The sequence below is a fragment of the Enhydra lutris genome, unplaced genomic scaffold, assembly GCF_002288905.1.
Source record: "Enhydra lutris kenyoni isolate GAN:26980312 unplaced genomic scaffold, ASM228890v2 scaffoldscaffold26, whole genome shotgun sequence".
Lineage (NCBI taxonomy): Eukaryota > Metazoa > Chordata > Mammalia > Carnivora > Mustelidae > Enhydra > Enhydra lutris.
This window is the reverse complement of record NW_019154110.1, coordinates 25,681,074-25,706,937: the sequence shown is the minus strand read 5'-3', so window position 1 is coordinate 25,706,937 and position 25,864 is coordinate 25,681,074. Positions and strand designations below refer to the sequence as shown.

Genomic DNA, 25,864 nt, shown 5'->3' with positions numbered 1-25,864 from the left:
AAAAGTTACAGCTGGATTTTCAACCAGGGGAGGTCCCCAACCCACCCCTCCTATTCCCCCCTGTTCAAGGTCAACTGTATATTAACTCAAGTACCACTCAGACTACCTATTACCCTTTGATGACCTCTCTTTCAGTCTTCCCCTTCAATTTCACCAACCCCTATTTATGAGTATAAAAATATTGGAAGCAGAATTACAGAAAATGTCACTTATACCTGGCTGTGCAGACTTCTGGAGATGCCCTGGTCCCTGCTGGCACAAAGAAAAGCACCTAAGAGCACCCCAAGAATCCAATCAGTCACCAAATGTCAACAGTGTTTTTAAAAAAATTACAGATCCTTCTCCCTTCACAGTGGCCCACAGCACAGGCCAGATGTTTATACAGCCAAGGAAGGGGGTAGTACTGGTAAACTAATGTACTCATGATGTACTCATAAACTAATGTACTTAGTGGGAAGAACCTTGGACTAGACTAGAAAGTTGTCTCTGTTCCCATTTACTGAACATCTGACAATGCAGCAAGCCCTAAGTAGGCACTGGCAATAGAAAGATGCAGATTAACTGAAACTTTTCTTTCAAGACTCACTGTAATGGGTCTTGCAATGTCCTGTAATGCGCTGTAGTGCGCGGGAGATGACAAACGCAGTTCAATACAATAGATCAGGTATAGAGTACAGTGAAGTTACCAAAGAACCGTGGGAGTTCAGAGGAAGGACTATGGGGGAAAGTTCCAGGAGGGCACCACAGTGAGAATCTGAGCAGGATCCGGAAGGACAGATAAGCTGAAAGTGGGGATGAGCCAGGGCAGCGCTGGGCAGAGACTAGTGGCACTCCCCGCGCGGCAAGGGCGCACAGCCTTGGCCGAGGGATTTCCATCTCTGGGCCCCGGCTCAGAAACCTGGCACTTACAACACACGCGCGTTTGGAAAAACTAAAAAGGTCCGTGTTGCTTTTGGTCAAGGTTTCATGCCTGGCCGTTAAGGCAGGAAGCCCCGCGAGGCGCGCGTGGGAACGGAAACTGCGCGAACCCGGTCGCCCTCGCCTCCATCCTTCGCTTGCTGAAGTATATACTCTTTCACCGACAGAAAGAGCAAGGAAGAACCCGGAAAAAAACCACCACCACCCGCCGGCGCAGCGGAGGCCCGGCCGCCGCGGCCGCAGTGGTTCCGAGCCCCTCCACCCGGAGAGACCCCGCCGTCTTCCGGCCCCGCGCGTGGAAGCCGAGGCCAGCGCCTGCCGCCACGACACCTGCAGCCGCTCCGGCCCCGCGCGGCGGCCGTTCCGGCCTCTCCCGCCGCCGGGCCCCTCCGCCCACTCCGCCGTGACGAATCGGCGCTCGGCCGGGAGAGTGCCCACATTCGTGGGGTTTTGTAGAACGTGTGGGGCCTGAAAAAAATCCCTGACCAGACGAAGCATCATCGCGTCCTCACCTGGAGCTTTATTTTTTCAAAAAGAGTCGGGGGAGGGCTGGAAAGCAATTAAGAAGAGTGTGGAAAGTGCGAGTGCGGACGCTCCGGACGCGAGGGGCGGGGCGTGCGCGGGACAAAGGGAAACGAGGCCGGAGCTGCGGGCGCTTTTTCTGCCCGCGGGTGAGTGCTTCCGACTGGGCCCGAGCGGGTCGGGAGGGTGGCGAGTTGTGGTGTCCCGGCTTGACTGGACCTCGAGTTCCCGGGGGCTGCTGGGGTTCAGGCTGGGCCGCGGGCCCAGAGCTGGGGGCCGGTTGCGGCCTCCTTGAGGCCTAGCGGAGCGGGGTTCGGGAGTCCCGTCTGGGGCCCCTCCCCGGCGGCAAGATTTGCCCCTTCCACTAACCCAGCGAAATGGGTCAGAGCACCCATGCATTCCTCTTTAGTGGAGTTGTTAGTGAAGTGCATTCAGCACAACAACCTGAAGGAAGCGACCTCAGGGGAACCCCTTGGGGCAAGCCAAGTCCGTGGTCCATCCCCCCTCCTGCCCGCCCCAGGAAGGTGGTTTTCCTTTGGTTCGGCAGCGACCGAGGACACACGGTGTGGCTTCGAGTGGAGAGCGGAGAGCGAAAGCTCGGAAACAGTCTGGCCTGGGTTTGAAACCCAGCTCTAGCACTTCCTGGCTGTGTGGCTTTAGACAAGTTACTTAAACTCGCCGCCGAGGCTCCCATTTTTCTTGTGTAAAGTACGGATATCAATGCATGTCTCGAAGGGTAGTTGTGACCATGAACCGAGATAAGTGATAAGCCTGCCCCGTAGAAAGTCTTCAACAAATATCTAGTATTTTATGCTAGGCGCCAGGGATGGGTCCAGTGGCAGACAAATAAATGTACAAGCCCACCCTTAGAATTTATCGTAGCAGACGACAGCAGTAATTTTGAAGTATTAACAATAGTGTGATGTACCGGGGAGCTTTGGCAGTTATTATCAGCGCTCCCCACAGCGAGGCCTACTTGTTGTTGACAGCCACCCTCCCACCCCCACCCTCACCCCCATGTTGAGCAGGAAGGAGATCACCAGAGTCCATGGTTTCTGCCCGGTTCTTAACCGAAAGAGGGAGAGACCCATGTTGGGCCGTTCAAAAAATACTTCTTTTCACACAGTCCTCTGATTCCTTATGTTCCAGGGAATTCCCTTAAAATGTAGAAGAGCAGCAAAAGCATCATGCTTGTTTCACCTAATGTTTGATGAAAGTACTCCAGTAGTCATAGAAGTTATTTGCTCTTTTTCTAAAATGTTTGTCTCTTTGTACACATTGTGTGTGATGTATATTGATGTAAGAAACAAACTCACGCCTTCATGTTCTTGTTCAGAGCTGGTAATACTAGGACCAAATGTAAGCATTGAGCTAGGTGCTGGGACTGCGATAATGAATGAGATGGCCTCTGTTCTACAGTTTAGCCATATTAACAGGTATAATACAATGTAATGAACAATGTTACAGATTTAGGTGAATTGGATAGGAGTATAAAGAAGGAAGCAATTTGTTCTCCCCCAAGTAATTTATCACGAAATCTCCATTGAGATATATATTTTGAAATGGGCTGTGAAGGATTAATAAATTTTTCAGGTAGAGGCTCAGAAGTTATTCCCAGGAGATACAAAGCTATTTACCACTCTAAGAGAATGTGAAGCTCTTTATCAACCAGTTACCTTTTGCACTGCCTCCAGAAATAAAATGCTGGCTTGTTTTAATAGAAGTTGTTACTCTAAGAGGAAAGTAGAGCTGCTGTTGATCAGTGAGCTGTTAGTATCTGGTAGGCCTTGTTGGGGTGGGCCCTGGTAATACATCACATTCTATTGTCATATTTTTATCAGTTTAAATGTTTACATGGCATTAGCAGAATGTTTTCCATGCAGGAGGTGGCAAGAAAAAACTTGAAAGTACACGTCTAATATTACTTTTAATATCCCCAGTAATTTGTTTTAGTCGTTTAATTCTGATGAACCAAATGACCGATAAGATTTAGTAAAATATGCAAAGGATTTGATTACTAGAAGATAGTGTAATTTTACTAAGAAATACCAATTAAACTACCCTATTCTTTAGGAAAACATCTCTTATGCTTGCTGAGTTTTGATTCTCTTTTTTTTTCTTTTTTTTTTCTTTTTTTTATTTTAGTGTCTCAGATTCATTCTTAAGGAACTGAGAACTTAATCTTCCAAAATGTCAAGTAAGTTTCATTTTTTATATTTATCTATTAATAAGAGACTAATGCCCTAGCAAATGGGAATTCCAAAATACTCTCATTTTTTTTTCTTCAAAACAGGACCATTGGTAGTTTTGTTGCATAGTATTATATCTCAGTTGTTTACAAGAAGTTATTTATTTTCTTTCAAACAGAAAGACCATCTTATGCCCCACCTCCCACCCCAGCTCCTGCAACAGTAAGTTTTAATTTTCTTGTTAATGTAATAGCCAAGTCTGGCCTTGATACAAAAACCCAGATGTCTTCCAGTGACAGTCACTCAATCATCACAGCAACAGGATGAAAAATTCAGCCAAAAAACAGCACTTCCTACTAAATAAAATAACTCTCTGCATCTTACCTTGAACCGACCCCAACATTTAAAGAAACATACTGCTGAAATTCCAACCTCCTCTGCTCAGTTCTCTTTTTTAAATGGGAAATAAATGATAAGCTTAACATCTCTTTCTAGTTAATCTCTGTAAGAGTCTTAAAAGTTGATATTGAGTGAATGCTCAGTCTGGCATTTGTTATTATTTTTAAACCTAACCTTCAGCTGGTTACACTTTCTCTCCTTGTTTATATATAATTTTCATATTAAACAGTAAAGCTTCCAGTACCATAATAACACTCATTGTAAATTTTTATTTTTCAAGCTGTTTAAGTAAGGATTTCATTATCTGTGGGTCAGATCCTGCCTATTGAATATGTTTTCAAGTTTCTAAATAATACTTGTGAACTAGGTTTTTCATCAAGCAAGTTCTGGCCCAGCTTGGACAGCATGTAAAATAATCATCCAATCCACAAAACAGATATAACCGGAACTATTCAGGCCTTGCTGAAACGGATTCCTTGTTGTTTTTTGGGTTTTCTTTTTTTTTTTTTTTTGTCTTTAAAAAAAACATTGTTTACATTGACCATGGCCTACAAAAGCAGTTCTTTAATAGCTGTTAGCCCTCCTTCCTGACCCCTTATCCCCAAAATTGCAGGCTAGCCTACTAATTAGGTCCTTGTGTAATTTTTTTTCTCCACTAGATGACTGCTCTTACTTACTAACCCTCAGATGTATGCTTTAGTTACCTTTATCAACAATTTGTTTCTCCTTAGTAAGATACTTCTTAAAAGAGATACTGTATCTCATGTTCTCATTTCAACTTATGTAACATACAGTTTCTAAAGTTACTTCCAGTAGATCTTAAAGTCCTGTGTTTGGTTTGTTTTCTTTATTAAATCAAAGAACATTTCTTAATGACCATCTCCTCGGCCCTCTGCTAGTGGCTATACAGGTGGAGTTGAACAGTTGAGATTCCTGACCTCAAAGAGCTAACCATGTACTTCAGTTTTGGAAATGGTATAATTGTAATGTTTTAGTTTTGATTTTTTTTTAATTCCCATAATTTTATTACATTTTGCCTCATAATGTTGAACAGTGATTTTCATTCTTTATGCAACCTTTGAAGATGTCATTTTGACGTATATACGGCCTCTGACAGTGTATAATCTCTGGAAGACAAACTTGATTTTTTGGGATAATAAAAATAGCTCAAAAACCAAGTGTCCCCTTATGACTTCTCAAATGTAGAAAGGGATTTTTTTTTTTGGCCTTTCTTTAGTCCTATTTCTGTACTATTGTAATTTCACATTGACACATAAAATAAAGAAGACTAGGGATTAGGACATCCAACAGAATGGATATCAAATGAATTACCTTCCTTCCTTTTTTTTTTTCCATTCTACCATCACCACCACCACCACCACCACTACCACCACCACCACCACCACCACCACCCAATGTACCACTCCAAGTAATATACACTTCTCTTGTGCCTTTGATACTTCATCTGTGTTTTGCCTACTTAAATATGCCTAATTTGCGTCTTTTATAACTATACAGACTAGAATTGATCAGTTGTTCTCTTCTTCTAAAGAGTTTCAAATGTAATATCTGCTTGAATATCTTTCTTTTGGACATGGATATGTGCAGCGGCATGTTGTAGAAAATTGTGTTCATAACAGCCACAGCTTAGTTGGGATGTGTTAAGTGTATTTTACATTCTACAATTGAGGGCTCATATTGTTAATTGCATGTTAAAATTAAATTAGTTGTTTTGGTTGAGTTTCATTAGATAAAATTCCCTACTTTGGGTTTCTCTTTGCTATATCCTTTTTATGCATTATACCTTTATTCTCATGAACATTGGATGTCATTGTATTAACCATGAGGGGCACTGCTATATTAAGAGCCCATTTGTGATTACATCAACACATAATTCATGAATCCAAAAATTCCATTTCTGCAATGAGCAGTTGTGTTTTGAAAGGGTCAAAGGTATCGAAACTAGATGAAAAAAGAAAGTTCAAGTCTGTAAACTAGGAAAGTAGTTCACATTAAAATTAAATGGCAGAAAGTGTTCATGATTGACCTATGGAAGATGGATCAAAGAAGAGATGGAAGAGAAAGCCTAAAAAAAATGAATGACTGGGTTTAAAAGATCAGATAGCACCCCCGAATGAAATCCATGCATTTCTTACAAGTCTTTGTTTTGAAATCATGTATGTGACACCCATTGAATCCCACATATGTTCTTTTCTACTGACTACTCTGGCTTCCTGATTTGAGTACCTTTTCATTTTTCACATTATATAGAAGGATTTAAAATTGTCTCTGACACGATCCATTTCTTGTTTTTATTTGTTCTTAGTAGATAAGTACATTGGCGGCATCTGCATAACTGTCAAGTAAATCACATTTTGTTTTGCATGTACAGTGTTTCAGACTTCTAGTGTATCACATGTCAGGCCTTCCTATCTCAAACACCTGTTGCTAAGTTGTTATATCATATTATTGACCATAAAGTAATCCGGAGTGTTTGAGACACTTCGGTATATTGCTTATTCCGAAAAAACAAGCACACACACTCACGCTGACGACAAACACGACTTGCCCCTGCAAAGAGAAAGAAAGGGAAGAAAGGGGGAAAAAAAACAAAAAAAAACCACTTGCAGACTGGTTTCTCAATGAAAGATAAAGAACAATTACAACACATCATTGCTTGTTTAAATTCAGGTTGCTTTTGCATGCCATATGCAGATCATTTTTCATTTCTGTGTTTTCCTCGTTTGAGCTCATTTCTCATTCGTGTTTTTGTCTCATTTGTTTCCATCAGCAAATGCCCAGCACACCAGGGTTTGTGGGATACAATCCATACAGTCATCTCGCCTACAACAACTACAGGCTGGGAGGGAACCCGGGCACCAACAGCCGGGTCACGGTAGGAGAATCAACTACTACAGCATCCGGCAAACAACTGGATTTGACCAGAAATGCCTCCAGAGTTAGGTCCTTTTGAATCAGCAGCACAGCCATTTAAAAAAAAATTTTTTTAACCTGGCTTTTTGACTACATTCATTGTACGATCTTAAACTGGAAAAAAACAAAAAAACAGAAAAAACAAAAAACAAAAGAACAGTGAAATCTGGATATGTATGTAGAAGAAAAGAAGAATCCATTCTGTTTGGGGGTTGGTAGAACTAAAGTCCTGGGCACTTACAGCTTATACTATATGTAGATAAACCTAGAGTTTCTTATGGTTAAAATACTTTTTTTGAGATAAAGAGTATCTTTCATTTAAGGTAATTAGCATCAGGCTCAAGAACTTAGTTTCTGAATAAAAGCCCGGCTTATGGACCTGGGCTTTTTTCAGCTGGCCTACCAGTTTGAACTGCTACACATAATTATTTGTCTTTTGGATTTAATATTCAACTTTCTGAGATTCATTTCTCTCCAGTTAAAAAGAGATTTAATATAACTTCAAAGAATTGCAGAATGCAAGTTGAATGAAATTAACTTGACATACCAGACTAGATAGTGACAACTAAAAATGTACTATAATCTGTAGGACAGGGGTATGATTTCTGAAACTGAGGATGTTTCATTTAGATGATCAACCTAAGACACCCAAAATTGGGTGATGTATTTCATATATTTATCTTAGAATCATCTTAAACTGCATTCAAGGAAGCTTGAGTAGCAAAGAAATAAATGTAAAAATGATTTACCAAAAGTAAATAAAAATAAATCCAAAAGCCAAATACCTACATATGTCGGAATGTGGCATTGGTGAGAATTTATTCAACCCAGAATGGCTGTAAACTTTTTAATACTTGGTTTTTGTTTGCTATATTCATAAATAATTAATGTGACTTCAAAAGAGCCCTCTCACCCTGTAGTCAAGCTAGAGCAAAAAGCTTATAACTATCAAACTATATGTCTATCTTGGTAAGCATATTGCTTAGCTTGATAGGTTTTGTTTGTCTAAATTTTTCATTGTTTCTGCATAATTTGTACTTCATAAGCATATCAAGTTTTATGTGCCATGCATATTTCATGGTATCTGAAAAGAATTTTGACAAAGTGTGTGTATGTATGCATTTCACAATGCATACAATTTTTATGTACATCGGTATGTGTTTTCCCCTGGCCTAAATGTGTTTCAGAAGTGTTATGGGTGGCAAGGTTATCCAATGATAAAGAACATTTTAATTTTAAACAAGGAGCAGAATCAATTTTGGATCATTCATGTTAATTATTCATGAGGAGTGAACAAGAGAATGATTACATTTTAATAGCTCTATACAGTCAGCTCTTGATTATCTACATGAATGGAATAGAAATGGTGATAACTGTATTATTAGAATCATTTGTGTTTCAGTTTGTATAAGCATTTTGTTCCTAACTTGGATGTATCTGTGGGAATTCTCTGTTAATAGAGAACATTCAGTAGGAAAAGGAAAGGTCATCCACTGTCTCAGGGCTAGAGTCAATTACCTGTTCCTCCTCATTTCCTCTTGGGGATGTTCGAACCTAGCATTTGGAGTTGGCACTAGCTTTGGGGTGGATTAGTACAGGAGGATTGTTGGGCATGGAAAATTTGCCGTTTGGGTTCTTTGTGTTAGTTTTTTTGGTATTATTGTCCTCCGCACCAGACTGAAGTGTAATAAAACTGCTGTCTAGACTTAACCTGAAGGGACCTAGAAACTGAAGGCTTTTAGCCTCTCTTAATCCCAGCCTCTTCAACTTTTAGGTCACTAAATTGCTGTCTAAGAAAATCAGTTATGCCTAAAGTTTTACGCAACTTTTTTTTATATATCTAACTGAAGCTTTGTTAGGACTTAATGGATATGATTTTGACCATGATAGAAGTATTTTATTTTAAGATGACCCTGATAATGTGTTACCTTTTTTATTCCTTTAGGCTCCTATGTGGTTTCACTGTTTGCAAATAGCCTTAAGTCAGCGATGTGAAAGAATGAGTCTGTGAAACCCTATCTGGTAGCTTCCGATAGGCTCAGTAGAACATCTGGTTTCCCTCATGACTCTAGTACACTTGAATAATTGTGAGACTTTTTTTTTTTTTAAGATTTTATTTATTTATTTGACAGACAGAGATCACAAGCAGGCAGAGAGGCAGGCAGAGAGAGAGAGAAGGGGAAGCAGGCTCCCCGCTGCCCAGAGAGCCCGACGTGGGGCTTGATCCCAGGACCCCGGGATCATGACCTGAGTTGAAGGCAGAGGCTTTAACCCACTGAGCCACCCAGGCGCCCCAATTGTGAGACTTTTTACAGCGTGTTGAAACTTTTGGAGTGCCTGTGATAGCCATGAGATGGAATTCGTTCCTAGTCAGTCCTTTCAGATGGTGGTTAACATTCTCCTAAGTACAGGTGTGAAAACAGTTTGAGACGAGATGTTAAAAATGGCTTATTTTTATGCTAATGGAAGTCCATTCTAGAAGAAAACTCTACCAGAGAAAAGGAAGAATTAGAAGAAACAACAACAAAATCTCTTGAGTGACCAAAATAAATTTCACAGAATCATGATCTTTATTCAGAGGTGATTCCAGGAATTACTGTTATATAAGCACAGTTTTAACTTAGCTAAGCATAGTTTTTACATTCCCCCAACTCATTGCCAGTTAGAAGCAGAAAATTATAAAGAGGGACAATTGCTGCTAGAGGTAGCTTTCCTGATAGAAACAAGGAAAGAAACTGCTAAGAAAGGAGACATTCCCTCCAAAGGTGTAACCACTTGGCCATTTAGTCAGGGGCCCAGCAGCTCTCACTCCTCAAGTCAGAGGAGTACAGGAAAGCAGGGGTTTTTTCTGATGGACTCTTATCAAAATAAGGTTAAAGTGTCTTGAGGGCAAATTGCCTTTTTTTTTTTTTTTGTAAAGAGTAATGTTTAAAACATGGTAGAAAGATGTCTGCTGAGATGATAAATAAATTAGGAATGTTTAGTCATATAAATCTTTAGTGTCCCGAAAACCAGCTAGAATTTAACTTTGTGGTTATTGTTTGGGTTTGGTTTGGTTTGGTTTGGTTTGTATTTATAAATTGCCTAATCAATGAAATAGAGCCTTGTTTCATTCAAATGAAAATATAACCTCAATATGTAGACATTTTGGGTACCTACCTTTGGAAGAAAGAATAAGCAAATCTATTAATGTTATCAAATGTGGTTTTTTTGAAAAGTAGAGCTTATATTACTATGATTCGTTTTTGAAGTGTTTTAAGTCAATATATTTAAAACATAGACATTTTAGAGTTCTTTATCTCTTTAAAGAAAATTTGTTAGTGGTGATATACCAACTTCAATTATTGGCACAATTCCAACTTTATTTGTAACCCACTTCATGGAATTCTGAAGGTTTGTGTTGGATATAAATTGGAAATGCTTTCTAGTAACTTTACATATGAAAAATCAGACCTTTGTGTATCTTGCTCTGAACCCATGATGTAAAGTTAGCCTCATAGGAGTTCCCTTACCCCTCCTTGAAAGAGCTACAGACCTTGAGACCGATCTTGTCTTGTCTTACTGGCTGTTCATATGATTGCTGTTGATAGTGTCTATCCCTTCTGGCTTACCTCACCCCATTGCCCAATGCTGGTTTAAAAAAAAAAAAAAAACAGGGTCTGTCTGCATAGGCGCCAGCATGAGGTATGGGAGGAGTGGAAAGAAGAGAGGAAATACTGCTTCAGAGGTGATATGCTTTCTAACAATCTCATGTAAGAAGAAGCAGAGTTACTGAAAGTATGTAGGGATGGAGAAAGACCCTTGTCGTAGGAGGAGGAAGCATTGTTTGAAAGCAGTGGAATTGGGCAGACACACTAATCTCAGACATTAGTGTGCATTAAAAAATAAGGTTATAATTGGTGTCCCAACCCAGAAAGGAGGAGTTTGTCTAGAGTTTTACCACAGCAGCAACTGAAGGGCAAGGGAACAAAATATCTCTTAGTCTTCTTATGAGGATTTGCCAGTCCCTGTCCTTTGATAATTAGAGCGAAGCCAGCACCTCTTCCCTGTAGCCTGGCAAGAAGAATCAATATCCGTTGTCTCCTAGAAACTGGGGGGAAATAAATGTGATTCAGCCATGATGAACTTATTCTGGGTCCTTGATCAAAGGTAGTCATATATGTTAAGCTGAAACTAAGCTCAGAAATAGGCGCTTGTGGATCGCAGTTATCTGGGGCATCCACTAGATGCTGCCTGCTCTCTTTTACCTAGCTATTAGCCCATAGAAAGAACCGGTCTCTCATCTTTTTCTTTGCCTTTGTTTTCCCTCTATTCCACCTTTTTCTTTACCTTTTGAAAAAATATTTTTAGTCTTCCCTCCTCCTTGTGTTTTCATTTTTTTTCTCCCCACTAAACCAGAATTTTTAATCAATATAAGGCCTCAAAAATAACCCAATTGGGCCCTGTGTCTACAATTTCTCTGCCCCTGGGTAAACTCATCCACTCCCACTTTATTATTAGGACTGAGGACAAGAAAAGGCATGACTTTAGTTTATAATTCTTGATCCCCTTTATAGAAAGCCACTAGATACGGACCTAGAACCTTAAGAAAAATAAAATCTCTAGTCCTGATAAAGGAAATAAGGTATTTTGTTTTCTGTTTTGAACCTAGAAGGTAGTTTTTGTAGGGGTGTTGTTTATGTAGGGGTGTGGTGCATTCCTGGAGTAGTATAAGTAGATACAAAGACCCTTGCAGACAGTGTGAGAGTGGTAAGTGCCGAAGGAGCCCAGACTCCAACAGATAATCAAGTGTTGACTGTATGTGTAATGGTAAATTAAGCACAATTAAAGGGTGCTAGGTTATGTCCTAAACGTGGGACATGTGATATGTAACCATGTATTTTCAGTGTATGGATTATTATGTAATACTTTATTTGTTCTTACAGCCAGGTTGTCAAAGCAGTAGCAAAAATCTGCTAAGTAAAATATTTTAAAATAATGTACCTAAAGTCATTTTCTTTATTTTCTTTTGATGTGAACATTTCTGAATTTGCAGTGATAGCTATTTTCAGTGGAGAAAATATAAGAATCTTGTATCCATGGACGAGTAGAAGAAAGGCGCATTAGAATTTTTTAAGGGACTCTCTTTTCGTTTTGCTGGTGAATTACTTGCAATTGAATAATGAATGTATTTAACTCTTTTGTAGGCATCCTCTGGTATTACGATTCCAAAACCCCCAAAGCCACCAGATAAGCCGCTGATGCCCTACATGAGGTACAGCAGAAAGGTAGGTGCCAGGAGCCAGAGGGAGGAAGGACTACTCTCTTTGCTGCTTCGCTTTACATCAGATTTCATAATGGCACAGCCAGGGTTTCTGTGTAGAGTCAGAGGAAAGGATAAGGAATTGCAGTTTTTAAAGAACTTGGTTCTGATTTCAGAATTCCGAAACTAAAATCCAGCAAGAAGAACATGATTAAATAAACCGTTTAAGTCCATTAGACAGTGTTATGTAGCCCTTTGGAGAAATTCAGTGACATGAGAAAAATGTGAAGTGAAAAAAGGCATATAGAACTACATATATTATCTTATTTTCTATAAAAACAATAGCAACAGTATGTAGTTTGAAGAAGAAAAAAGTCTAGAAGGCAGTGGTTATCTCTACAGAGTAAGCTCCTGGTGATTTTCATTTTCTTTACACTTTTGAATTTTCCCTTGTGGTTTGGTTTGGTGATGAACCTGTATTCTCTTAAAGTAACAAAGAGAGCCAGTATCTTTATTAATAGTAAGAGCTTTGAGCTGTTTTCACCACTATTTAGAAATTTGGGGTCACGCTTATTATACATGTATTTGATGATATGGTCTGTTGTGTTATGCAGATTAACCACTTTCCTTCTAAATTCTATGAACTTTTAGAGAGACAGAGACTGTGTTATTGGGTTATCTCATCTTAACCCCCCAGTGATTGGAGATGTCTTGAGATCTGCCATGGATTAATCCAGCAAAAGAAATGAGATTGGCCAGCTATTGATAATCGTTGCAGTGGGCTGATGAGAACATGGGGATTTGATACTATTCCTTCTGCCTTTGTTTATGTTTAAAAGTTTCTCTATAAAAAGTATTTTTAAAGTTCTGTATTTTTAGGCATCCATACTGAAATTTCATGTTTCATTTTTAAGGTCTGGGACCAAGTAAAAGCTTCCAACCCTGACCTAAAGTTGTGGGAGATTGGCAAGATTATTGGTGGCATGTGGCGAGATCTCACTGATGAAGAAAAACAAGAATATTTAAACGAATACGAAGCAGAAAAGGTAGAATGGGGACCTCAGTGTGGGGTGGAGATGATGTAAAATGCATAAACATTTGCTTGTTCTATGTGAAAGAAACAAAAGATCTAATCAGCTGAGGCAGTACTGTCTCTGCTGGGTCAAGTCACTTTCTCTAGGCTTCAGATTCCTTGTCTGTAAAAAGGAGATAATTCTGCCTTTTGATATTCAAATGCGATAAAGCCATCCGTATAACCTGCAATATGCTAATTACAAAACTGAAAAATATTTGAATTTCAGATAGAGTACAATGAATCTATGAAGGCCTATCATAATTCCCCCGCATACCTTGCTTACATAAATGCAAAAAGTCGTGCAGAAGCTGCTTTAGAGGAAGAAAGTCGACAGAGACAGTCTCGCATGGAGAAAGGAGAGCCGTACATGAGCATCCAGCCTGCTGAAGATCCAGACGGTAAAAAAACCAAAAATGGGGTTTTGTTTATGCGTTCTCTGAGAACTTAAAATACAAGCAATCGCCAAGTTAATGTCCTACCCTAAATGGAAAACAAAGCATATAAGTGCCATTTCAATATTTTGATTACTTAATCTTAAGATCTGCATGTGAAGTTTCCAGTAAAAAAAAGATACATCCTTGTTAGTGCAGAAAATAGCAAAACCTATTTATTATTTATCAGAATCTTTATGCTCAGAATGCAGGAAAGGTTTTTGAGTCACAATCAGAATTTTGCCTCAACTGCTTTTAAAAAGCTCATGCTTTCTGGTTACATCCTGTTTTCCTATTGATTCCTTAAACTTGTTGAATTAAAGGCTCTCCAGAGAGAAAGTTAACGAGTGGGGAGAAGCATTGTGAAATTGTTTTCCAGTTAATTCCGAAATCCAGCGTGGCCTGTGATAACACATGAGGGTGCACACATGCACACTTTATACACACACACACAAATACATGTACACACTGTACACGCAAACAGCAGAGCTTCCTGATTGGCTTTCCATGACTCGTTTGCAGGTATACGGACTACATCCTTGGTCTGTGCAGCCAGGCAGGGTCTGAAGCTGCAAGGAGCCTCAGAACTAGCCCCTGCATCAGGGGCCATACTCCTCTACGAGTCACGCCTGCTGTATAAATCACATTTTCTCATGTGCTGCCATGATGTGGAAAGGGCTAGAGGCTCCAGCTACAAGCAACAATACATCAAGAAAATAAGACCCCATTTCAGAGTAGGGGTATAAAGAGAAGGCTTGTAAGAACTTGAAAGATACTGTGGAGAAGGAAGCAATAATGCCACCTAAAAACATGAATAAACATGTACCCCATAGGAGAGGGAGGAAATATGTTTTTAAAAAGGATGGACTAAGATATTGACAAATACTCTCATAAATACAGAAGAGAATAGAATAATGTAAATAATAATAGAATGTGGATTAGAAACCATACTGAGTGTTAAGGACATGCTAGCAAACACAGGCCAGAATTACTCAGATTGGATGATTAATGCAAGAAAAGCATACAGAACTAACAAATAGAAGATCCAGTTTACGAAAAACTGGAAGGATGAGTAGAAGAGTATCACCAAAGATTAGCAACATGGAAGCCACAAGTAGAAGCAGTTAAAAGTTTTATTTAGGTGAGAGGGGACAGTGAACTGAGCAGGACTTCAGAGATTCACTCAGCAACAGTTTTCAGAAAAAGATCCTCTTCTCTGTTCCTCAGACTTCAGCCCATTATGTTTTAGAAAGTTTAAGATAAGAACTGAAAGCTGCTGGTAAGAAAGGACAGGTGAAAATGAAGATGCCAGGATAAGAGTGACTTCAGACCTTGGACTTTATGCCTCGGAAATAGCAGAAGAGGAACGTTTGCGAGGTGGGGATTAGCATCAGTCCAAGAGAAGGCCTGTGAGCGTAGTGGCTGCCTGCTGCTATTCTAGAGAAGGCTTATGCAGCTTCCACATAAGACAGCGAAAGGTTTTTTAAATGACATTTTAGAGAATGAGGTAAAATGAAGAGCTGGTGAATTTGAAAATAACTAGAAAATATAAGCCCATCCCCCAAAAGTCAGACAACTCTAAGGATAAGAAAAGACAAGCCCAGATTGCTAAGACTTGATTTCCCCTACCAGAGTTCAACACTGGAACCATATAAATGAAAGAGGAAAGCAAAAAAACAAAGAAGTATATACAGTTCAGATAGCATGAATATACCATGTATAATCTTAAGTGTGAATATGAAAAACTTAAAAAAAATAAGGTCACGATTTTTTTTTATTAAAAATTATTGTATTTATTTGACAGAGAGAGAGATCACAAGTAGGCAAAGAGGCAGGCAGAGAAAGGGGGAAGCAGGCTCCCCACTGAGCAGAGAGCCCGATATGGGGCTCAATCCTAGGACCCTGAGATCATGACCTGAGCTGAAGGCAGAGGCTTAACCCACTGAGCCACCCAGGCACCCCCAGAATTTTTTTTTAATGGTATCCTATAGTCCAGTAATTTTCATTTCAGAAGTATATTAAAGAAACTACTTGAAAGGAGACAAAAAGTAGTTTGTAGCTGTGGTGTTTATGATGATGAGCATTTTGGGAACTACTTAATTACCAGATAATAAGGGAGGTGCTAAACTGACACAGTAGTACAATTTGGGCCTCAAGCAAAGTTTCCTAAAGTGTGGTCCCTCCACTTCTGGTGGGACACTAAGATGATTAGGTGGTTCAGAGAGGAACTTTTATTTTTTTTTTAATTTTTTAAATTTTTAAAAATTTTTATTTTTTTTTTAAGATTTTTTATTATTTGAGAGAGAGAGCAAGCGAGAGGGAACACCAGTGGGGGCAGAGGAGCAGAGGGAGAGGGAGAGGGAGCTCCCCACTGAGCAAGGAGCCTGATGTGGGACTTGATCCCAGGACCCTGGGATCATGACCCAAGCCAAACGCAGACGCTTAACGACTGAGCCACCGGGGCGCCCAGGAACTTTTATTTTAATGTGTATTGTTTAAGAGGAAGCTTTTTTTAAAAAGTGAGTTAATTTAAGTGACTATATTAAATAAATGATAGTATGGCTTTTTAGCAGATATGTCCAAAACTGTGGAGGTGATAAGGCAGAGGTTGAAATGAAGGAAACACTATTGCATAGCTATTAAAAATAAGCATATAAACCAGATCCATGCCATATGTATATGAACTTGGGGGAGTGAAAACAGCATAGTATCTTTACGCACTGAAAACCATGTACATGTATAGATTGACAAAAATTAAAAGTAAAATTTGGTAGTAAATATTCTTTTTCTATAAAATTGCCTTAGGGCTTTAATGGGTTTTTTTAGTCAAATAAAATGTATGTGGTGGTCTGGGACACAGTATTGCTAGAGATAATGTTCTGTCTGCAGTGGGCATTTTCATTGTATTACTTTAGTATTAAAGACACTGCTCAGTTCCTGTGCTGTCATCAGGTGTAAATGCCTTAAATTGCCACCAAGAGAGTGAACCTTTCAGCAGCATTGCAGTCTCGCTGTAACATGCAGTCTTCCCATTGTGGATTTCCAGGCCAGAAGATACATGGTTTTTATCACATTTGTGTTTCATTCAAGACCTTCTCAGACAGAGTGAGAATAACCAGTACCCTGGCCAATGAACACATTATGTCCTCCTCAAGACTTTTGTCGAATGACTTCCCCAGTGCTCCCATGATGCCCTTAAGGCCCCCTTGTGATTATTTTTGTTTTAAAGATTTGGTTGATTGATTGATTGGTTGGTTGATTTCTTTGAGAGAGAGCATTGGCGGGGTACAGAGAGAGGGGGAGAAACAGACTCCTCCCTGAGCAGGGAAGGTCCCGCTTGTTAGACCAGTGAGGACCAAGACTCCTTGGTGTTCAGGTGTTAACATTGTCACTCTGTCCTGTTTATGGTTGCTGGCAACTTTATTTCCAAACTTCTTGTTTATGCCAGATTATGATGATGGCTTTTCAATGAAGCATACAGCCACCGCCCGTTTCCAGAGAAACCACCGCCTCATCAGTGAAATCCTCAGTGAGAGTGTGGTGCCAGATGTTCGGTCTGTTGTCACAACAGCTAGAATGCAGGTCCTCAAACGACAGGTCCAATCCTTAATGGTTCATCAGGTAAAGACACAAAGCATTTGTTATAATAAATTGGGGCTATGTCACGGAGCCCCAGTGGCATAATTTTATACTGTGCACCAGTCTGTGAGCTAAATATTTCTGTGTTCAGTCTAACCTGTTCCTGATTCAGGGCAGAGGCTTGCAGAAGTAGAGGTTTCCCGGAGATTTAATAAGTTGTCATTAAAACTGTAATACAGACTCGTGTGATAGAAAGTTTGCACATTAAGAATTTTTAAGATATCTTCTCAACCTTTATTGCTTAACTAAATATTTTTTCCTGAAGAAATTCCTGAAGGAGTGTTCTTTGACGTATACTTGTTAATTGTAGTCACTCCTCTATGCTGCATTTTATGTTTTTAAAATCTTAGCTAGACACATTGTGCAGTAAGTGATTTAATTTAAAAATTCAAAAACCTTTGTCACACTGTGAGAAAGCATGGACCATTAAGAAATGTCCATTAAAAAAATGTATTTTGCTTTCAAGAAAATAATTCAGTAGTAATAAAGCCTAATCATATGTCTTTCAGCGAAAACTAGAAGCTGAACTTCTTCAAATAGAGGAGCGACACCAGGAAAAGAAGAGGAAATTCCTGGAAAGCACAGATTCATTTAACAATGAACTTAAAAGGGTATTAATTCAATGTGTTCACTGTACTTCTTATCACTGTGACTTTGTTCTTGTTCCTTTCTCCAAAATAGTGTTTTTATTGAATGTTGTTCACTTTCAAATAGGGTGAACTTTGCTCTAATGGTAAGGTCTTTGCTTTTGAAATTATTCCCATTTTCTGACAAAATTTCAGTAGGTTTAAGATATCATATAGTATCCACACATGTACTAACTAGCCTGTAGTCCCTAGAATCCCTGGGCGTTTTAATTTAAATGCATGCAGTCATGAGTTGTTTCATTTTATTGAGACTTATTCTTTAAATGTAGCTTATAGTGTACACTTTGTGTTAAAACAAGTAGATCCTGTGTTTGGTAGCTTGAAATAGGAACTGGAAGCCTTCTATGTAAATCCAGTGCTTTCAGCATTGCCTCACCAACCATTCCGTGCCACTTGCTGGTACATGGCCACTACAGCAACTTTCCTTTCCTGTAGACACAGGAGTTTCAGAGAAGACCTAGAATCGCTACCCCCCCACACCCATATATATGTATATAGTTCATAACCAAGAAAACCCACTCATGAAATAATTTCTCTGGTTCAGAGGTCATAAGAAAAGAACACTACTAAGTTTTCTTTCTTTCTGACTACTAGTTGTGCGGTTTAAAAGTAGAAGTGGATATGGAAAAAATTGCTGCTGAAATTGCACAGGCAGAGGAGCAGGCTCGAAAAAGGCAGGAGGAAAGAGAGAAAGAGGCAGCAGAGCAAGCTGAACGCAGTCAGAGCAGCATGGTTCCTGAGGAAGAGCAAGCTGCGAGTAAGACTGAAGAGAAGAAGGATGACGAGAGCATCCCCATGGAGACAGGTAACCTGCCCGCTGACCACAAAGTCAGTGTCAAGGGCTATTCTCTATCTGATCTACGCATCTCCTTCCAAATCCTAACATAAAATGTTAATGTCCGTACAAACAGCAGTGAGGCACTGGTCTTTAGTCTGGCTATTTGAGGTCTTGGTTATTTGTCCAGATTGAGTCATGTCACTTTCCGGGTTAAGTGTATAAAGTATAGTGATAGTAATGGTTGAGAATATGGGCCCTGGAGTCAGACATACCTGGCTCTAATACTCTTTCACAACTTGCTAGCATAGGAGTGGATAAATTACTTAATCTGTTTCCTCACTTTTAGGTGCTCTAGTACCAGCCTCTGAGAGTTCCAGAGGAAAAATGAGGAAATGTACATAAAATCACTTAATATTGGATTTATAAAATCACTTTGGACTGGATTTCACGTGATATTGGCACTCAGTGTTTTAACCTTTATTGCTAAAATGTAATATGTGGTTGTTGCTTTTAGGATCAAGCATCTTTGGTGTCCTAGGACAGGGTTGGGCAAGGAAAACCTGCAGGCCAAATCCTGTCCTGCCACCTGCTTTCATAAAGAAACTTTGGTTGGAACACAGCCTTACCTGTGTGTTTACGTATTATCTGTGGCTACTTTGGGGCTACCATAGTGTAGTTGAGTCGGTGCAGAGACACCTGGACCACAAAACCCAAAATCTTTACTATCTAGCCTTTATGGGGAAGGTTGGTTGATACCATCCAAGGGAAGTTCTTACTTCCAGGCAGACTGATTTTCCTGGTTAAAAGCATTCCTCAAGACACAAAATAACATGTAAAACTTTCATAAAATACCAATTAAACCGATTATTTGAAATTTTGAGATTACTTCACCTTCAGGCACTATTTTGACCCTGCCCAGTGCCCTGTGTAAGCAGGAGTAAGTTAAAAGTGTTCTAGGAAGTACAGCCAAAGGCTCCCTGGACCATCACTGCAAGCAAGGGGAGGGACAGTAGTCATACTTGGCATTCAACTGACAACTTCCGGTTTGACGTCAGGAAAACATTTAATGGAATATAGGTCACTTTACCAGATGTTACTACAGTATTTCATTCAGCAGATTAGCATTTCAGATAGTCAGATTTTAAGTTTCATTATCTGAGCCTTTTTCTGTTTTTTTGTGAACATATTTTTTATCTTAACAAATTTGGAGCATTAGTATATTTTTATGGTTAAAGCAGGAGCTTGAGAATTAGGGTAAGGAGCATGATTCTTTGCTCATTTTGCAACTAGACAGAACACTCTGTCCTTTGCCTCTGTTCTGTCATTTATGAGTAGAGCATGCCTATGGGTCTTCACTCAGATTTTATCCTTTTAGCTAAAAGAAAAAACAAAATTGAGACTATTAGAGCAGAAACCCTCAGGTTCTTAATTTCTTACAGAAAACAACCCAGCATTACATTGAACAATGTACCTAAAATATTGCCCTTATATCATTTCCATACCTGCTTTCTCACTAATTAAATCCAAAGCACAGAACAACTTTATGTCCAATAGAAAGAAAATGTAAGTCCCTGTGTAATTGTAAATTTTCTAACATTTTTTAAAGTAAAGGAGAACAAATGAATTAATAATAATATATTTAGCAGCACCTGGGTGGCTCAGTCAGTTAAGCGTCTGCCTTCAGCTCAGGTCATTGTCCCAGGGCCCTGGGATCGAGCCCCACATCAGGCTCCCTTCTCAGCGGAGAGCCTGCTTCTCCCTCTCCCACTCCCCCTGTCTATCAGTCAAATAAATAAAATCTTAAAAAATAATATATTTATTTAACCCAGTATGTCTTAAACAATATCTCAATATGTAATCAACATTTTTAAGGATTAACTTTTCCATTCATTTTCATACTAAATCTTCAAAATCTGATGTGTGTTTTTTACCTGTAGCACATCTAAATTTAGAAGCTAAATTTTCAACAGAAATACTTGGTCTGTATTTAGCTTTTGTAAATTTACAGCCAAGAAGTACATTTTCAAACCTGAATTGTTTCAAAGGTGCTAACAGTTCCTCAGTCCCCCTAGCTCGTTCCGGTGCTTAATATCATGTGCGGTGAGTGGCTACCACGTTAGACGGCATAGCTCGAGACTGTCGGCGTAATTAGAAGAATAAACTTTTGTCTTGGAACTGACAGTGACACATGTGTGATTACAGAGGAGACACACCTTGAAGAAGCGACGGAAAGCCAACAGAACGGTGAAGAAGGCACATCTACTCCTGAGGACAAGGAGAGCGGGCAGGAGGGGGTGGACAGTATGGCTGAGGAAGGGACCAGTGATAGTAACACTGGCTCGGAGAGCAACAGTGCCACAGTGGAGGAGCCGCCAACAGACCCCGCCCCGGAAGACGAGAAGAAAGAATAAATGTTGCCTTGTTTTATGTGTTCTAAATACTTTTTTAAATGAAAAAAAAAATGGTTTTTGAGTTTTAATGGTGTTATGTGGTTTGTGTATTAATATTTTTCTTGTCCATATCACACCACCAAAGGCTTTTGGACCATTTAGCATCACAAGCCAAATGGCACGGTCACCTTTCCTGAGCCATTGTGAAGATGGTTCTTTTCTTTGGGTCTTATTTCTAGCCCTCAACTACTGAAAACCTCAGAATTTAAATTAATTGAGAAAATGCCCACCTCTTTTAGAGAGTTATCCTTTGATGCTGCACAATCTACTCTTACAAATGCCTTCCTACAGCTCACTGGGGTGCTTACCAGAGCCATAGCTTTAAACTTCCCAGTCCCCTTCAGCAGCTTCCCGAAAGTCCCCATTCCTCTATACTTCCACAAAGAGTAGCTTCTTGAAAACATAATCATGTATGAGTATATATTTGTTCACTTACCTTTTTTATTTTTAATCAGTGTCGCATACCAAGAGTTGTGTTAAGGAGTTGACTGCAACTAAGCTTGGATCGTACTGATCCAGAAATAGTCTCCAAAGTTCGAATAGTTACCAACTTATGAAGTAGTCATTAAAATGAACATGACGTATACACATTATGTACACGGCTTTTTGTTATAATTCATATTGGGTGTGTTCTGATAAATTCATCCTTACTGTACAGAAAAAAAGAAGTACTTTTTTACCAAGTTTCCCAAAGACAGAATAGGCCACAAAGCTTAAGGAGTTGAATATTCTCGCAGTGGACTAGACAACTTCAAAACTATTAGCCCATTCCAGATGGAAAACAGTGGGAATTCAGTTCGTCCCTTTGAAACTGTTCTACAATAATCGAAACTCAAAACCTCAAGGCTCAGCATCCCATAGATCAGAGCCTACCTTTTTGATAAACTCTTAGTAAAGCCTTGGAGATTAGAAGCAAGGTAGTTTGTGACCCGTATGCTTCCCAAAACCTAGAATAGATTTTTACTGAATAGTGGTGTATCTGGTGATAAATGTTTCTTAAAGGTCCAAATGTAATAAATAAGTGGAAAAAAAGTCTCCGTGTTTTTATCACTATTTTTATGCAAAGCAAGTGTATTTATTTTGTTACTATAACGCAGGGACAGCAGGGAGCGGGTTCCCAAAGCCATTACAGATTTGCATCCTCAGGTAGGGCCCTTGGCTCACCCAACGACGTCTATAAACCGATGGAGTATTCAAGTTCAAGACATTCGAAAAATCAGTTTCCTTATAGTCACGTCACGTATCAAGGTTGGCCTTTAACTCCAAAAGTAAAAAGGAAATATGTTTCTACATTTAAATTACCTTTGAAGAAGTAGGTAAATAAACAAACGTAAGCCCTCTGCTTACGTGCAGGAAACCTCGCAAGGGCGTGACTTCATTTATAGCGACTCCGACAATCCACCACTGTTGAACTTGAGCTCACGACACGGTGCCTATGGCTGACCGCACTTGTTCAGCCCCTTGAGAATGAGAGGAGGAAAGGAAGCTTCAGACGGGGTGGAAACAACCCTCCATCTCGGTTTTTCTAAACAGCACGGGATCTTTCTCTTGCTTGTGAGTTGAAGAACTAACCAAATAGATGAGCTTCCGGGTGTTGGACGTCGTAGGGCTAAGAATTTAGCCATCTACCCAACAGATTAGATAGCTCCGTTGGTGCATTCCCCCTCCAAATGGGGCAGAGAGGTTGTTGAGTACGTGTGTGGAGAGAGTGCCAGAGCAGCATCGGGTTGTTTTCTGTGGTATTGAAGTCCCTGAGACGATGAAGTGGCGCCTTTGCCAGGCCAGAGAGGGCACCGGGGAACGCACATCCGCTCAGCCTGCCCACAAGCATGCTAGGGCAACCGGCTGGAGAATGAATTTAATCAGCTATGATTTGACTGCTTTTAACCACAGGGCAAGGAAGATTGAATTAATATTCCCCTGTGTCAGAGTGATCTGTTGCAGAAATCACCAATGTTGGAGATGTTCCTTAGTTTCTTTGAGAATGTGGGATATAATTGAGGTCTTTGATTTTTTTTTTCCTCTTCCCATATCCCTGTAGGCATTGGGCAAGTCACTTAAACTCAGAGCCTGTTTCAACTTCAAAATGGATGGAGCTGCTTTGTCTCGTGCCCTTACTGCTCCAAAAAGCCATGACTTGGAGTGCATTTATTTTGCATACGAATGCATAGAATTTAAAGGCTTCTATTTTCATTAATTTTTAACAAAAAATGGGAGGGGGAAATCCCCCACAGCCCCCTAGTTTTCTCACCAGAGTTTCAAATTTCCTATCTTTCCCTGTCAACTAGCATGTATTTTTAAATGGCTCTGCTGCAGTACGTGGATATTACTCTGACAAAGAGAAATTGGAGGGAAAGTTAGTAGGAGCTATCCCATTTTAACACCGTATGAACATCCTATGGAAAAGATAAAACAGTTCGGTATATTTGAAAAGAGAATCTGACATTTAACTAAGTCACTCTAAATTTTTTAGTTTTGGTCCATCACATTTAGATACCAGTTTGGGGTTTCAAACAGTTGGTGCTGACAGTGTGAAACTCCCACCGCCTGCAGTTAAATTTGAAGCTTTGGTTTCTCATGTGAACCGGCAAGGATGCTGGGATTATGCTTTGTTCAATCCTCATTTCATGAATAGATCTCCTCTACCCCCAAGCACTACCACACACAGACTCTCCACCTGGTTTCAGCATGCACAAGAGTTTTATCTTGTTTCTCACCACTGGGCAAACCTTGCTGGAACAATTGACTTCTTAATGGTTTGCACATTAGAGGGCTTAACGTCTTTGCAAATGAAAAATCCGCTGTGCAATAACAAGTCAAAAGGAACTCAGAGCCTTTTTAGAAGAAATCATGCTGAATTATAATTCTGCTTACTGTGATAATGTTTCTTTGATCAGTATGCAAAGTAAAATTCTGGATTTAGTAGAAAACAATATCCAAATGCATCAAAAGTTATAAAACTGTTTATAAATGTCTGCATTATCAGGTTGAACTATAGGAGATTGCCAGTGTAGGTTTTTGTCTACAAAATAACGAGTTCACCTGATTCAACCTAATAATTCTGCATTTTACAGTCCAAGTATAAGCTCTTAAGAACAGCTTTCTGAGTGTAAAATGATGGAAATTTTGATTACCAGACTGATCTACATACCTCTCTAATAATTACTGCATATTGTTAAACAAAGTCCTGATTAAAATGCAAATCCCCACCTGGTTTTGAAAATACATTGCAGGAAGTAGTTAAACCAGCGGGCTTATGTTCACATGTTTTCTCATTTAGTACCAAAAAGGTTCTAATAATTTTTTTGCATAATTTTTTTAATCAAGTGTTATGTTGGGAGGGGAAATTCCCAAATGATTTGTTTTTTACACAAAACTGAGACAATTGCAGATAATGGTTTCCTATGATAAGCCATTTGAAAGGAAGAAAAAGCTACCTCAGACTCCTTGACATTGAAGAGTGGCAAAGAACTTCGGTCCTATCCGGTCCTTGGATAGAGAGCATCCCCTTCCCTGTGTTCCCTAGGGTTGTCATGTCCTGCTGAAATAAACACCTCTAGTCTTGGGGAGCCCATCCTCTCTGAACACAGCTCATTCGTTGTTTAGTTGAAGTACTTCTCACTGAGCTAAAATCTGCCTTCCTGTCAACCCCCTTGTCCTTCTACACCTTGAAATCAAATAGAATAAATGTAATCCTCTCCCAAATAAAAGACCTTCAGGTATTTCAAGACAAGTGCACCTTGAGATCCTGCCATAGGATACAGCTTCTCTCTTTCAGTGTCTCTTAATGAACTGGAGGTAAAAGACTATGCCTTTTTCTACCCTTGAGGTCTGCACTACTAGAAAGCATTCATGTTTTCTCTAATGGAAGAAAATCATAGTTCCTTCACCATGTACTGCCCTTAGTCAAGGAACATCCCGAGACCTCAGAAACCACCTAAAATAAGAAGGGGTTGCTCTTTGATGACCTTAAGGTCCTGTCCAACACAAAATGTTTATAATAGTACAGATGCAGGGATGTCTGGGTGGCTCAGTCAGTTGGGCCGCTGCCTTCTGCTCAGATCATGATCCCGGGGTCCTGGAATCGAGTCCCTCATCGGGCTCCTTGCTCGGCAGGGAGCCTGCTTCTCTCTCCGCCTCTGCTCGCCACTCTGCCTGTTTGTGCACTCGCTCTCTATCTCTATCTGACAAATAAATAAATAAATAAAATCTTTAAAAAAATAGTACAGATGCAAACTCCATAAAATGAGTGTTGATTAATAGTTCCATATGGAGCAAAACTGGGAGCAAATGGGTTTAATTCACTAACACAGTACTTCTCAAAACTCAGTCATTTGCATGGACAGCCCCAATTTCTACCATTTCTGGGTACCATCTGTACTATTACTACTTAACAGCTTTCTCTGAATCAACTTACTTATTCCACTTGAATCATTCATTTTAGAAGGAAACTTTATATCAGCATAAATGTGAAACCATGGTCTTTTTCATAAAAAGAAAACACTTTAAAAAAAAAAAAAGACTTTATTTATTTATTTGAGCTAGAGAGAGAGCAGGGGGTGGGGGGGAAAGAGGTAGAGGGAGAAGCAGGCACTGCACTAAGCCAGGAGACTGACTCAGGGCTCCATCCCGGGCCCCTG

The 25,864-nt window shown here is 39.8% G+C and overlaps 1 protein-coding gene across 2 annotated transcripts; it reads left to right on the top strand.

The window, feature by feature from the left end:
* Positions 1 to 1,405: 1,405 nt before the first annotated feature.
* On the top strand, positions 1,406 to 22,256 carry LOC111151306 (SWI/SNF related, matrix associated, actin dependent regulator of chromatin, subfamily e, member 1). 2 transcript variants are annotated; one of them, XM_022509201.1, is made up of 11 exons: positions 1,499 to 1,589; positions 3,586 to 3,637; positions 3,808 to 3,851; positions 6,820 to 6,924; positions 12,149 to 12,229; positions 13,119 to 13,250; positions 13,506 to 13,677; positions 17,159 to 17,331; positions 17,859 to 17,960; positions 18,591 to 18,801; positions 20,977 to 22,256. In XM_022509201.1, the coding sequence occupies exons 2-11, from the start codon at positions 3,631 to 3,633 to the stop codon at positions 21,183 to 21,185; spliced, it is 1,236 nt and encodes a 411-aa protein (XP_022364909.1). In that variant the 5' UTR covers positions 1,499 to 1,589; positions 3,586 to 3,630; the 3' UTR covers positions 21,186 to 22,256. The 2 variants fall into 2 exon arrangements, with proteins under 2 accessions (XP_022364910.1, XP_022364909.1); XM_022509202.1 differs by lacking the exon at positions 3,586 to 3,637 and having other exon boundaries at positions 1,406 to 1,589.
* The last annotated feature ends 3,608 nt before the right edge of the window (positions 22,257 to 25,864 follow it).

Bases quoted from the DNA above. Each gene is read 5' to 3' on its own strand.
- LOC111151306 (XM_022509201.1), top strand. The intron at 12,230-13,118 runs GTAGGTGCCAGG...TTCATTTTTAAG, and splicing joins ACATGAGGTACAGCAGAAAG to GTCTGGGACCAAGTAAAAGC. The intron at 18,802-20,976 runs GTAACCTGCCCG...GTGTGATTACAG, and splicing joins GAGCATCCCCATGGAGACAG to AGGAGACACACCTTGAAGAA.